We start from the raw sequence: 16,306 nt of genomic DNA, 5'->3' as shown, positions 1-16,306 counted from the left end.
GTGCCCTTTCTTGCCAGGGCTGCCCAAAAGAGCAATCTGGTGCCATCTGTGCCAGGGAACACAACAAATCCTATTTCGTCAGACAATGTTTTAATCATCCAAAGGGGGCCAAGGCAGAGAGAGGTGCTCTGTGCTTGGTGCAGTCCAAGGTCACTGGGTTATAAAGCATGTGGGAGATCTGTAAATGTGTGTGCAAGGCTGTAAAATACCAAAAATATAGTGGATATTATATCATTATTAAAGTAAGAGTTTACATATTCTCATGTAATTCTCCACTTTTTGACTGTCATTTTTGTTTGTGCAACACATAAAAATAATTTTCGTAGAATCTTTACTCTTTGCAAGAACATTCATATACTGCAAAAAAATCATATTTGTTCTAAATTTTTTGGTTTATTTTCCAGTTAAACTGTTTAATTGAAACAATACACATTTGCATTACTTGAAAACTAATTAGGAAGTCATGTTTTGTAGGGGAAAAATGGCATAAATGTCATAAATTAGGTTCCAAAGTGAAGACATTTATGTTGTAAAATTGTAAAGTAGCTTCACATTTACCGTTTGTGGAGAAAGCTATCCTATAATGCCATTACAAAATGGTCAGTGGGAAAATAAGTGAAAAATTGTGGATTGATTATAAACAAACAGGTATTTAAAAACTGAGAATTATAAGTAGTCCAGTCCCTGCTGAACAAAAAAAAAAAAACATCATCCTAAGCTGGTTTGCTGGTGTTAGCTGGTCTCCCAGACTGGTCAGGTTGATCTGTTGGCAGGTTTTAGAGAGGGTTTGGAAACTTTCCAACATGTCAGGCTGGGAGATGAACTGTCCTCTCAAGTAAACCACAGCTAACTAGCTTGGACATGTTGAAAGGCTGATTTAAACCAGCTAATGTTTAATTAAAACTCTTTTACCTAATAATTATTAGCACTTAGAGTAATGCTCTGTTAGCTTAGCTACATGCTAATGCCAAACTTAAAATCAGTTGTGACTCTTTGTAAAAGCACTATTTGAAAAAAAATCATGACAATTAGCATAATGTCTCAGAAAGCAGCTGTCTTTGTAGGCAGTGAGGCAACTTGTTATGTTCTGCACATTAGCATAGCAACATGCTAATTCCAAATTGTATTAAATCAATTGAACGTTTGCAAAAACTTACCCTCCTTAGTTACTGTTGCCATCTCCGACAAGCCAAGCCACTCTCACACTACACATGTTTTCACTTAGTGAAAAAAATATTGCAGAGCAAAGATAAAACTGACAGCACACAACAGGCAATACAGAACAGGCTACTTCTGGTATGAAACAAGGTCTTATATTTAATTTTTTTTTCTCCATTTTTTAAGAAATACAAATACAAAAAATAAATAACACCTCCAATACAATTTTTTGTAAGATGGTTTTGGTAATTTAATGTAGTTGTTATCACGCTGATATATGTTCAATTGTTAGTTTTTGTGATATGTTTTTATTTTAGCTAGTAATTTGATGCTATAAAAATGGGGCGTGTCGTTATGGTTGATTGGGTCTGTGGGATTTGGGCAGGAGTTTGATAACACGGCTCCACCTCATGACACGAGACTCTGGCTCTAAACGAATCTCTACTCCACAGACTGGCTCCAAACGAAACTCTATTGTGCAGACTCTAAACAAATCTCTACTCCGCAGACTCTGGCTCTAAACGAATCTCTACTCTGCAGACTCTGGCTCTAAACGAAACTCTATTGTGCAGACTCTAAACAAATCTCTACTCCGCAGACTCTGGCTCTAAACGAATCTCTACTCTGCAGACTCTGGCTCTAAATTAATCTTTACTCCGCAGACTCTGGCTCTAAACGAATCTCTACTCTGCAGACTCTGGCTCTAAACGAATCTCTACTCTGCAGGCTCTGGCTCTAAACAAATCTCTACTCCGCAGACTCTGGCTCTAAATTAATCTTTACTCCGCAGACTCTGGCTCTAAGCGAATCTTTACTCCGCAGACTCTGGCTCTAAGCGAATCTCTACTCCGCAGACTCTGGCTCTAAACGAATCTCTACTCCGCAGACTCTGGCTCTAAACGAATCTCTACTCTGCAGACTCTGGCTCTAAACGAATCTCTACTCCGCAGACTCTGGCTCTAAACGAATCTCTACTCCACAGACTCTGGCTCTAAACGAATCTCTACTCCACAGACTCTTGCTCTAAACAAATCTCTACTCCACAGACTCTGGCTCTAAACCAATCTCTACTCCACAGACTCTTGCTCTAAACAAATCTCTACTCCGCAGACTCTGGCTCTAAGCGAATCTCTACTCCGCAGACTCTGGCTCTAAACGAATCTCTACTCCGCAGACTCTGGCTCTAAACGAATCTCTACTCCGCAGACTCTGGCTCTAAACGAATCTCTACTCCGCAGACTCTGGCTCTAAACGAATCTCTACTCCACAGACTCTGGCTCTAAACGAATCTCTACTCTGCAGACTCTGGCTCTAAATTAATCTTTACTCCGCAGACTCTGGCTCTAAACGAATCTCTACTCTGCAGACTCTGGCTCTAAATTAATCTTTACTCCGCAGACTCTGGCTCTAACGAATCTCTACTCCGCAGACTCTGGCTCTAAACAAATCTCTACTCCGCAGACTCTGGCTCTAAATTAATCTTTACTCCGCAGACTCTGGCTCTAGCGAATCTCTACTCCGCAGACTCTGGCTCTAAATTAATCTTTACTCCGCAGACTCTGGCTCTAACGAATCTCTACTCCGCAGACTCTGGCTCTAAGCGAATCTCTACTCCGCAGACTCTGGCTCTAAATTAATCTTTACTCCGCAGACTCTGGCTCTAACGAATCTCTACTCCGCAGACTCTGGCTCTAAATTAATCTTTACTCCGCAGACTCTGGCTCTAAGCGAATCTCTACTCCGCAGACTCTGGCTCTAAATTAATCTCTACTCCACAGACTGGCTCCAAACGAAACTCTATTGTGCAGACTCTAAACAAATCTCTACTCCGCAGACTCTGGCTCTAAACGAATCTCTACTCTGCAGGCTCTGGCTCTAAGCGAATCTCTACTCCGCAGACTCTGGCTCTAAGCGAATCTCTATTGCGCAGACTCTGGCTCTAACGAATCTCTACTCCACAGACTGGCTCCAAACGAATCTCTATTGTGCAGGCCCTGGCTCCAAACGAATCTGTATTGTGCAGACTCTGGCTCCATACAAATCTGTATTGTGCAGACTCTGGCTCTAAACCAATCTCTACTCCGTAGACTCTGGCTCTAAGCGAATCTCTACTCCGCAGACTCTGGCTCTAAATTAATCTTTACTCCGCAGACTCTGGCTCTAAATGAATCTCTACTCTGCAGACTCTGGCTCTAAACAAATCTCTACTCTGCAGACTCTGGCTCTAAGCGAATCTATTGTGCAGACTCTGGCTTTAAACGAATCTCTACTCCGCAGAATCTGGGTCTAAGCGAATCTCCACAGACTCTGGCTCTAATCGAATCTCTATTGCGCAGACTCTGGTTCTAAACGAATCTCTACTCCACAGACTCTGGCTCCAAACGAATCTTTACTCTGCAGACTCTGGCTCTAAGTGAATCTCTACTCCGCAGACTCTGGCTCTAAATTAATCTTTACTCTGCAGACTCTGGCTCTAACGAAACTCTACTCCGCAGACTCTGGCTCTAATGAATCTCTACTCCGCAGACTCTGGCTCTAAAATAATCTTTACTCCGCAGACTCTGGCTCTAAGCGAATCTCTACTCCGCAGACTCTGGCTCTAAATTAATCTTTACTCCGCAGACTCTGGCTCTAACGAATCTCTACTCCGCAGACTCTGGCTCTAAACAAATCTCTATTGCGCAGACTCTGGCTCTAAGTGAATCTCTACTCCGCAGACTCTGGCTCTAAGCAAATCTCTACTCCGCAGACTCTGGCTCTAAACCAATCTCTACTCCACAGACTCTTGCTCTAAACCAATCTCTACTCAACAGACTCTGGCTCTAAACCAATCTCTACTCCACAGACTCTTGCTCTAAACCAATCTCTACTCAACAGACTCTGGCTCTAAATGAATCTCTACTCCACAGACTCTTGCTCTAAACCAATCTCTACTCCACAGACTCTTGCTCTAAACCAATCTCTACTCCACAGACTCTGGCTCTAAACGAATCTCTACTCCACAGACTCTGGCTCTAAACGAATCTCTACTCCGCAGACTCTGGCTCTAAACCAATCTCTACTCCACAGACTCTGGCTCTAAACCAATCTCTACTCCGCAGACTCTGGGTCTAAACCAATCTCTACTCCGCAGACTCTGGCTCTAAACGAATCTCTACTCCACAGACTCTGGCTCTAAACGAATCTCTACTGGCTGGTTTATCTGGTCTTCCAGCCTGGTCATTAGTGGATTAGCAGACTGGATTTAGAGGGGGTTTGGCGTCTTCAGCTGGTCAGACTTAAACCAGCACTGTCCATCTTAAACCAGCTAAAACCAGCCAACCAGGTTGATTTTAGCTGTTTGTTTGTTTTTTTCAGCAGAGTATAAAATATACAGGTGCTGGCCATATAATTATAATATCATCAAAAAGTTGATTTATTTCACTAATTCCATTCAAAAAGTGAAACTTGTATATTATATTCATTTATTACACACAGACTGATATATTTCAAATGTTTATTTCTTTTAATTTTGATGATTATTACTGACAACCAAGGAAAATCCATGTTTTTATGTTCATACTTTTCAGTTGGCCAAGATTTCAAAATTTGTTATCTTTGTATTGGTTTTAAGTAATATTCAAATTTTTTAAGATACTGAATTTGGAATTTTCCTTAGTTCTCACTTATAATAATCTAAATTAAAAGAAATAAACATTTGAAATATATTTCACAAAAGTTTCACTTTTTAAATGGAATTCGTGAAATAAATCAACTTTTTGATGATATTCTAATTATATGACAAGCACCTGTATTATCAATTGTTTATTCTCCCTCAAAACAGAACAGTATTTGAGACACGTGAGGCTACATGACGGTTAGCATACTTTCTTGGAAAGCTGCTGCCTTTGTAGACATCGAGGCAGCTCACTAGGTTTTGGCACAGAGATGAACACATTAATATTCCCCTAGTAGCATGACCTCTTGACAATATAATCTTGCTTTTGAGGGAATTTATTTCTCGTTACTCATTCAGTTTTGAGGCATAAAGATAAAATGCCACTGAAATAATCGCAATCCAGAAAAGTCACCCTCGTTATTGATGGGCCGTTTTTAATTAAGTCTCTTGCGATTAAATCATTTTACCTGTTAATGAGATTACAGCAGATTATCAGATTATGCTGGCTTTTCACACAGATGACTCTCAGACGTGCCTATAACACTCACAGCAAGACCAAATTATGCTGCACGATGAATCATGTGGCTGCAATTATCTGATTTATTAATGCTTTGAACATAAGAGCAAATGTTTTCAATATTATGAGGTATGATGCAATCTTCAGTATCAAAACTGTATCAGACTTTCAAAGCGCTAATTGAGCTTGTTCTGATGATATATTCCACTTGATCTGAGATGCTGGTAAACTTGATCTGATCAATCACAGTAATAAAGCCAGTGCTTATGTTTAAAAACGATATGAGGTTTTTGGTCTGCATTATGAAGAGAAATTGTACTTTTGATGTCTCTAATGGGGAGAATTCAGAAGATGTTCCATTCACAGTTTATGGCCAAATTTAAAAGGCAAAAGGTTCAAAGCTAAAATCATCAATCCAAATTCCACTGAGACAGAGAAAATATAATGCAAACCATAAAATCTATCTGGAGAACAAACAGAGGACCAAGAAATGAGCTGGGGAATTATACAGTTCACAATCTTTAGAAATGGATTTTAGCCATTTTCCTAAAGCATCAAAACATCCACCCCTAGATTTAAAATATCAACAAGTAATATCAGGAATTTTCAAACCCCCAATCTAAACATTACAGTTCGGCACATAACTTGTTCTGCAGTGATTGTAGTGCTAGTGCTAGTGAGAGGTGAACTTTAATTTTGACGGTGGATCATTGTGATGGTTTCAGCTGACATTGGTTATGCCCCACGCTGAGGTGTGTCTCTGGTTCCAGTGGAGGTTCCTCTGGGAGGCTGAAGTGGAAGTGTTGGCATGGTTTTGGCATTTTCCGTAGCTGTGGGAATTTGTTTCAGCAGAACAGGTTTGCAGAGGTTTTTTTTAAAGCCCAACAATAATAACTAGCATGTTGTGAAACCCAGAGAGTCCAAAAAATAGCTAAAATTAAAAACTCTATATGAGAGCAGGAACACTGTGAGACAGATACACCACAAAACAGAGTCTGAATTGACTGAGCTATGTTGCTAGGGTGTTCTGGAGCCAGTTGCATAAACATATATAGCCAATATGTTAAAATTCGACCAGCTAGTAATTTGCAAAGAGGTAATCAGACTTACTTTTTGGATTCAAAGTGCACCATTCTCCCTTTAATAAGTTATAACCAGCCTTAAAGAAAAAAATATAGAACTTTTTGAAACGTTTAAGTATTTAATGCAGCCAGCCCCTGATTGGTTTAAATGCATTAATTGTTTTTGCCTTTGTGTTGCTATGTTGGGTCTCGGATATTTTGTATGCTTTTTAGAATGTTATTTTGTCTGAGATGCACAGACGCCTTTTCGAGCTTTGTTTGAAATTGTTTTCATTGGTGAAACAGAAAAAAAAAACAGACAACATTGTGTCTAAAATGTAACTCACTCAATATTCACTTATTATTCAAATGTTTTTTTACTGTTGTATATAGTTAATATCACATTCGCAATCACGAACACATGCTAAAAGGAAAATCCCACTCTTGCTTGCTACAACTTTAACTATATCGTATCCTACAAATCTAAGAAACGAAACCCATAAAGAGATATTTTTTGCTTTCATAACTCGATTCATAGGGGCATTTTAACTGGATCCAAAATAGGCTTAAACATGCAGTGAATGCTTTTGGAGTCTCAAGACGTTCTTTATTTTATTTTATTTTATTTTTTGCAAAGTGAGTGACATAACTGTTATCGTCAGCTTACATTTTGTTAAAACAACAGTTACAATATATAATTTCTAGGGAGTTCTGTGTGGTTTGAACTATTTTCTTGGATGTTTGTTCTGTATTGTTTCTAGTATGTTGTTATGCGGTTGTTAGGGTGTTTTTTAGGTGGTTACTATGTGCTGCTTAATGACCACCAACAATAAGTACAGTATTAAAGTAAAACCTGAAATATCATGCTTTCATTCTTTTTATATTCATATCCTTTAGTGCTAAATGATATGACGTGATGTTAATTAAATATGGAGATTGCTGAACAGTGATGAGAAAACATCTGTCTGACTGTTTTCACAGACATATGCTGAATGTGTCCTGGGAGAACACAGACTTTTCCTTCAACAGTGATGGATATCTGGTCAACCCTTCCATGATCATAATCACTCTGGACCGCGGGAGACAGTGGGATAAGGTACGAATGTTTTAACTTGTAAAACTATAAAACATATTCCATCATACTCGATTCAAAAGGTTGCATCTGCAATGTCGGCATCAATTTTAATGCACCTCTGCAGGTTTCTTTTCCTTCAGGCTAGTTGTGAGTCAAAATGCCATAGATAAATAGCACATACACCTTAGCGTTATTAGTTTGAAATGCACCAGCTTTCACTTTTTATGTTCAGAGAATGGAAATTGAAAATGTCCTATTAAACATTTATGTTTTTACCAGAGTTAGATTACATCGTCCGTGCACTGTCTGCTTTTATGAGCAAATCATTCTCAGATGCTCTGTTTTATAGTGGTCACCATGAATGATTGCACATCCACGCGGTTGGGTTCGTCTTCACACATCAGTGATAGCAGGCGATACAAATTGAATTGAATTCATTTATGGAAATGTGAACAAAAAATTATTTCAGTGAGTACTTTCATGCAACCCCAACACTGTTTACACGGCCAGTGGGAAAGGTGCCCAAAAAAGACTGTTTGTTTTGGTTCAGGGCCTCAAAAAACTGCATCCAGCAGTCTTTAAGCAATTACTCACTATTGATATTCTCTTCAGGTTGGACTCAGTTCATATTGGGTGTGGAATCTTGCCCAAAGCTTCCTGGCAGAGGCCAGGCTTTTTCCCCTTCAGGTGGAGTGAGGTTATATCAGGAACTGAAAGTGATGCAATGCTGGTCTGGATCACCACTGAGAGAGAAAGCCATAAAAAATGGAACAAAGCTCCAAATGAGATGCTATTTCAAAACTCTGGAGACTTAGTGGACTTAGATTAAATATCAACTTTATATCAAGTCTCAGAAGTACGGAAGGCCATTTCTGCCACTTACTAAAAAAAATAAAAAAGTTAATTGCAACTTTCAATCTCACAGTTCAGAATTTGTCTCTGCATTATGTAATATAAACTCACACTTTCGAGTTATAAAGTAAATATCTTTTTATGACTTTTTCCCCCTCACATTTGCTGGTTCATATCTGACCATTCTGAATCAGTTCTCAGTATTGTGAGATAGTATAAACTTGCAATTGCGAGAAAAAAAGGCATAGTTACGAGTTCATATTTTGCAATTCTGAAAAAAAAAGATGTAAACTTGGAATTCAGAATTGTGAGATAAAAAGTAATTACCTTTTTATTTTTTATTTAGTGGCAGACACAAACTTCCATACTGAAGTTTCTCACTAGAGCTAATAATGTAGATATTATAGCTGAGATATCACAAGAAATTGATGAAGAATATTGTTCTCCATTTAATCTCACTGCTGCCTAGGACAGTTGACCCCAAAATATTGTTTCATTATTTACTCAACTTCATGTCATTTCAAAGCTATTTGTCTTTATGGTAACACTTTTACTTATTAATCACTTATAAAGCACATATTAATGTATAGGACCATGTTTTATATCCCTTAATCCACCCCATACCTAAACCTAAAAACAAATTACAGTATAAGGTTATTGAGGCAAACTTTGGAGAATTGGTCTCCAAACTAAAGTGGAACGCAAAAGGAAAAATGTTGAAGTGTGCCATTTGCTAATTTCAACTGGAAACTGATGCTTTTTAAGCGTCAAACAAGATAAAAATCCATCATGAAGTATCAAATAAGTAGTCCATCTGAACTGTGCATTATTTTTGTATGTAGTGGCTTTCTGTAAGAAATAGACAAAATAGAAATAGTATATGATGGCTTTCTTTATGCAAAGCTATCCTTTGGCTTTACGAGGCATTAGAGGTAGTATGGACTACTTTATTGATAATTTAATTAAGTGTTTGAATCCTTTTGGAAGCTTTAAATCTCTGGTTCCTATTGCAAGTGTATGGCCATGAGTCTTTCTCCTTTTGTGTCCCACGGAAGAAAGAAAGTCATACAGGTTCACAATGACATGAAGGTGAGATTTCCTTTTTCTGTGAACTCTTCCTTTAACAGATATTTCTCCCTTTGTGCTGCAGTCACTCTAGCTTTGTTATCTACTGTCTTTGAGCCTGATAAACAAAGAGGGAGACTTTTTTTTTTTTACTTTCTTCAAAGAATGAGGCCTCTTTCATCCTGCACATGTATTCACAAGGAGTCTTGCTGCATGATGACAGCAGGCATGACGAACTTCTTTTAATGAAACGGACCGTCTCTCTGTGTCGTACACATGGCTCTCTCAGCTCTTGTTGACGATCGGTCTCTCATGGTAAAGTTCATTGTCCCTTGCCTCAGGTGGGAGATATACAGCTCTTATCTATGGCTGTTTTGCACATCTATTTCAGCACTGGGCTGAAAGAGTGCTTTTCCATTCCAGGCCTCTGATGTAATTTAGTGTGCAGGTAATTTATTTGGCAGCAGATTGTACTTTTCAAACACAGTGAGGCTGAAGGCCGGTGATAACTCTTTCCTTATGACTTGGCTAGTGTCATCTTCCAATGACAGGTTTTGTCAGAAGCTGCTAAGGTGTCCTCGGGTGTCAGAGGAGGAGACACCAGAGGCTGGTGTGCTGTGATGCAGAGTAAAGCTGCAAAGACCTTCTCCACTTGTGTCTGCAAAAGAATTACTGCGGGATAGAATGCAATTGGTTGTTGAATTGAGAATATGCAAATTATATATTATAATGCAAAAGATAAATGGATTGCTCACACCTTTATGGAAAATAAGGTGCACGTCCACTGACTGATGCACATCCAGTTCTGGGTATTGATTTAATGTGGAATTCTGAAAAGCACGATGCGCATCATAATTACTATGATCATCAATAATATGATAACTAGCAGTATAAATGACTTTATGATTACATGATAACTGACACTATCTAAATAAGTGCTATGATAACTAGCAGTAGAAATGACTTTACTACTCTATGGTAACTTGTCACTATCATAATCAGTACTATAATAACTAGCTAGCAGTATAAACAACCTTACAGTTACTAGAAGTATGATAATCAGACCTCATAACTACTGTAGGATAATCAGTACTATGATAATTAACATAATAGACAACTTTGTCAATAATATGATAACTGACATTATCCTAGCGACTTTGTGGTAATCAGTCTGATAACTAACAGTATACACAACTAAGTAAAATGATCACCAATATTATAAATGACATTGTCATAACTATAGTAGCCCTGATAACCAACACTATGAAAACAAATGTATGATTAAAAGCACATTGCTAACCAGGATTATTATAACTAGCTCTGTATGATACCTAGCAGTTTAAACAACTTTATAATGACTTGCACTATGATAACTGACACTATCATAACTATCATAATCAGAACTGTGGTAGCAGCCTAAATAACTGTATGATTACTAGCACTGTGATAACCGACATTATCATAACTAGTTCTGTGGTAATCGATAAATACTATGATAACAAGCAGTATAAATGACATTGTGATACTAGCACTGTGACAACCAGCATAAGAGAACTGTTACACTGTCTAAACTAGTACTGCGCACTGTACTATAAAGAGTATAAATGCCTTTAAGATTTCTATGATAACTAACACTATAATAATTAGTACTATTATAATCAGTACTATAATAGCTAGCAATATAAACAAACATATAATTACTAGAACTATGATTATCAGCATAACTGAAATCATAATTACTGTAGGACAGTTGATACGATGATAACTAGCAGTATAAACAACTTTATAGTTACTAGCACTATGATTGTACTGTCTTAACTAGTACTGTGATATTCAAGACTATCATAACTAGCTGTACAGTATACACTGCATAATTGTTAGCACTATGATAACTGACACTATCATAACTAGTACTTTTATAATCAGTACTATGATAACTTGCAGTATAAACAACTTTATGGTTACTAGCACTATGATAACCAGCACTATGACAATAGACGCGATTATAATTAGCCTTGTGATAATATATACTATGGTAACTAGCATTATAAACAACATTATGATTATTTACTAGCACTTTGATAATTCACACTGTCATAACCAGAACTCTGATATTACTGTGTGAAAACCAATGGTATGATAAGCAACACAATTATTATTAGCAATGCTGGCATTGTTGCGTTTCATATATTTAGATGGTTTTGAAGTGGCTCACTGAAGCAGGCAGCATTTATTTTTGTAATGAAGTATTGCATAACTTTTGACCAAATCTATGTTTGGATTTAAGGACTATCAATTTCCAAATAAACCCAAACATTCTTAACTGCGTATACAGTATGAGTTATTTCATGAGTTAACACGATAAAACTGTTTGTCAGAAAAGAAACCACACGTGGGTTTCCAGTCAGGGACTAGTTTCTCACCGGATGACTAAGTGTGGACAGTCTCTTGCTTAATAAAAATTAGTAATTCGTTTCACTCAGTGGTTTTGAGTTTCCCCTGAGCTGTGGTCTATATGTTGATGAAAGGAGCTAGCCGATTTATTACAATTTGTCTAGATTGCTAAGCACCATAAAATCTAATGAATATAGTTACTGCACAAAGATTACTTGCATCCGAACTAATAAAAGCATAACCGGCAGAAAGTGCTGACTCTGAGATTTGCATCAGCTTGGAGTCATTTAAATACAGCCTTGCTTTCATTTCCTTGATCAGGTTGAAATATAAAGTTCTCACATTGTATATGGCACTTTTCTCTTGGGTCTTGTCTTTGCTCTAACAGGACTAACAATGATGTGTGTAAAACCCATTGAAGAGGAAATTAACAAAAGCCTCTAATTCTGCACAGTGAATACATAACAACCCAAGTGTAAACACAGCAAACACAGAACAATGAAGATAAATAACAGTCCTTCAAGTCCTTTACTTTGCACATTTGGATACTTAGAATGCATGAAATAGAGGTTGGTTTTCTGTCTTTGTTTTATGAGTGTACGCTATTTCTTTTATTGAACCCCATGAATGAATTCCAAAGCTTTAAGCACATTAAATTCTCTCTCTCTTTAACAGGTGGGGAATTATGAGTCTGGTATCCTGCAGATGAGGTATCCTGTGTGGCCACGTTATGGGACCTTCCTGGAGACTGTGTCTGATAACCGTCACTTGACAGTGGCCACACTGGAGGAAAGGCCTTTTGTGATTGTCGAAGCTGTGGATCCTGTCACTGGCACCTGCCTCAGTAACACTGTCCCCTGCAGACGGCAGTCAAACAAGACCGAAACGTAAGTAACCACGTTTTTTGGTCTTCATAATGACTAAAGTTTAGCTAAAAAGAACATTCTTACATCATTGAATTACCCTCATGCTGCTCCAAACCGAACAGAACTGAATTCTGCATGCCCATGAATCCTCTCATCATAAAGAAATACAGAAAATACATAATAAAGAGATTCGTTTAACAGCTTCCGTGATTATAATGGGATTTTTTGCATAACTTGCGCTAGACTACTCACAACTCAAATAAATACAGAAACACACTGCATGTGTTGCCAAGCTGATGAAGATGTTTTCTTAATTTGCTGGTGTTTTCTTAATTATTATTTGCATGTGTTGCAGTGTGTTAAGCTCTCTCAGCCACCATACTTCCACAATTTAATGCATTCTTGCAGAAAAAAACTAACATATATTTTATTGCCAGTGATAAGGTAAATACCCAGGAGCCTCTTTGGTAACCTTCTCCAGTCCGAAGCTGCAGTGGTCATTATCAGCCAACCACAGAGCACAGTCAACTCCTGACATGCATACTTGAGCACTTTATCAAAGGATAATTAACGGAGACCTGGGCTCATCTTAAGAGATAGAGACTTTATCATATTACTGAACAGAATGAGCAAATGTTGCTGTCTAACGGTTTCATTGCTCTTCTGTTGGATATAATTCTGGCTGCAGATGGTCAGGTGTTGCTGTTATTTTGAGATGCCAGATTTTTGCAATAATGAATTGGATAAAGCAATGTGAGACAGATGTCAACATGGATAATAGAAACTAAAGAGGGTTAAAGGGAATTACTGTAATATTATATTATAATTATATATGTCTTCTATGGCCTCTCAGACATGTGACCACACTCTACATGCAGTGCAGAAAAATACTACTAACTTAACTATGTTTTTCAGTATGTACTGTAGCATTGCAAATTCTGATTAATTTGAGTGATTATTATTTATAAATTGTTAATTTGGTAACACTTTAGTATAAGAATCATCTGTCTGTCTGGAATAACATGAAGAAACAGAACAAACTGAGACAGACTCAGTCCAGAAGAACTGTGGTGACGTCTTCAAGATGCTTCAAGAAACCTGCATATATATATATATATATATATATATATATATATATATATATATATATATATATATATATATGACATTGTTTTTGAAAGCACCCTCATTTTACCGCAAGTGCTAAAACTTTTTCACAGTTCTGTAGATTACAGGTAGGTTCTTCAAATGTCTTGCAGACGTTGCCACAGTTCGTCTGGAAATAGTCTGTCTTGGTGTTTTACGGAATTGTTTTGTATTAATTGGCAGCTCTTGTTGTAACGCTTTAGGATCAGTTGTCTGTTTTTGGTCTTTCACAACCTGAGAACTGCCAGCGTTCAGCTCTGGTGAAGAGAACTGGATACTCACCTCATGAGAACTGAGTGATAATTAGCAGAGCTGATTAAAGCTGCGCTGGACTCAGCAGAGGGTCTCAAACCCCTCACGCTCTGCCTCCCCTCTCTAAACACACACACGCTGTTGTGCTCGACCCATTGACATGTTATTTAAGAGTCATTCCCTCAGGATGTTCCACTCATTACATTCAGGCCAAATCTGGAGGGCTCCCGGAAACAGCAGAAATAAAAAAACAAAAAAAAACAAAGCAAGTTAGTATGGATGAGAAATAGACATACAAGATAATTTAAAAGTAGCCGCAAAATAATTTTGACACTTACAGCATACTTAGACTGTCAGACTGTCATTGCATTGCTGTCCAAATGTGTCCAGATGTGTTTGGAGGGGCAGGGCTGTCTTTGTTTTACTGCATGTCTGTTGATGCTGTGACTGATGTCCAACAAATAGTTGTGTGGTTTATGGTGATGATAGCATGTGCTGTTGTGTGGGTGGGTGTTTAGTGTGACTCATTGCCTCTAATCACCTTTATGCCACACACCATTAGTCAAGAGGTTACAGGGAAGGTTAGAGAGCGCTCTCTTCCTCCTCTCTCCTTTTCTTTCTCTTGTTTTTGTCCATCTTTATTAGTGCTGCTTTCTAAGGCATGCATTTGAACATACATTTTGCCTTAAGTTTTAAGTAACTTTGGTAACTTTCCCTGCACCATTTGCACTACAGAAATAAATGTTACTTTAGGAGAGGTGTGCTATAAGCCCACAACAGGTGCTTTTCGCACTGCATAGTCCTAAATATTTAGTTCCAGGAACTACTGTATCCAGCATTGCTATAGAACCATTTTCCCTTTCAGGCCGTTTTTCTGGTTGCATTCACACTGGTAGCAGGAACTCTGAAGCAGCCGACAGTGACGTCTTTATTTGTGGCATTTACAAACATCAACAACTAAAAAATGGAGGATGTTGTGTTCCGAGCAGTTTTTGTTGTGTTGTGGGTTTCATGTTAATGGAGATGGAAATGGAAAACACAATTTATGCAATTAAAAGAGCATGAAAATCTGACTAAATCTTCTATGACAAATTGCAGTGTTACATATCATCAAGACTGAGAAAAAAAAACACACTATGCTGAAGACAACAGGCAATAATGCTCTTTTCCATGTTCATGGAGAAAATATTTTTACATGGCTTTTTAAAAATGCTGGGTAGCCAGTGTTTCGTATGTGTTTGGCCAATCAGCGTACACTTACATCACGGGTATAGTTCTGCTTTAGACCCTACTCTGAAGCTGGAATGCATTTAGAATGAGAACAGAGCTTATATACTCCAGGTGTCGACTGATGATTAGCTAGATCTATGAGTAATTAATGAAAAAGCAGCAACTTCCACCAATATTTCTAGGAACTATGAAAAGGTTTCTTCAGTGCAAATGCCTCTTTGATGTTGGACTCTTTTGACTTGGGCAAGTGTGTTACATCCCACTAGCCGCCTAACATCCCCTCAGAACACCCAAGGAACCATCCAGAACCAACTAGAAAACCCTAACAATGACCTAGCAACCATCCAGAACATACCACCTCTATACTGCTTACACTCAAAAACACACACACACACACACACACACACACACACAGAGAGAGAGAGAGAGAGAGAGAGAGATTCATGCTCCCTTTATTGCCTGCAGTCCATGTTAAACCAATATGGAGGCTTGCTGTTGTTTTCCAGGGTTGCAATTCTGGTTGTGAATCCAGACTGAAGATCTGGCTGAAGGCTGTGCTGTTTATCTTTCCTCAACCGTTGTGAAATGAAATGGAGCTCTGAAAACAAATAATGCTCAAATGCAGAAAGCTGAGCCAAAAATAATGCTCCTGAAGGCACACATTTTAGCTCAAATCACAAGTGCTTGAGAAACATTTTAAGCATATCGATTGCATTTCTCTGAGTAAGTCAACCTGTTGATGTTGCAGTCAAAGTGTTTCGGATGGCTGTTCTGCCACACATCTCACTAATGTGAACTGGATGGACATTTCTACCACTTCAGTAATGCATTAACCCACTCCCTGAAACTGGTGCTCTTCCTCGCTACAACAGCAAGAATCTGCACTTAATATTGATTTCTGCAATTACTTTCTGCTTTTTAGAGAGAGGACAGCAAGGGGGCGGGATCGGGAGATGTAAGAGTCAGGCTCAAACTATGCATTGCTTGCCTGAACACTATAGATTAGAGCGTCTGCACATGGTGATCACGAGT

The 16,306-nt window shown here is 38.2% G+C and overlaps 1 protein-coding gene across 1 annotated transcript in view; it reads left to right on the top strand.

The window, feature by feature from the left end:
• LOC113046667 (glutamate receptor ionotropic, NMDA 2C-like) overlaps positions 1–16,306 on the top strand; it is a 64,455-nt gene that overhangs the window by 34,910 nt on the left and 13,239 nt on the right. The window contains exons 4-5 of the mRNA XM_026207549.1: positions 7,376–7,490; positions 12,456–12,667. Coding sequence (XP_026063334.1) covers positions 7,376–7,490; positions 12,456–12,667 — 327 coding nt within the window. The remainder of the gene's footprint in view (positions 1–7,375; positions 7,491–12,455; positions 12,668–16,306) is intronic.

Source organism: Carassius auratus, chromosome 28 (genome assembly GCF_003368295.1).
Source record: "Carassius auratus strain Wakin chromosome 28, ASM336829v1, whole genome shotgun sequence".
NCBI classification, from domain to species: Eukaryota; Metazoa; Chordata; class Actinopteri; order Cypriniformes; family Cyprinidae; genus Carassius; species Carassius auratus.
Note: the sequence above shows the minus strand (reverse complement) of the source record. Positions and strands in the feature narration are given on the sequence as shown.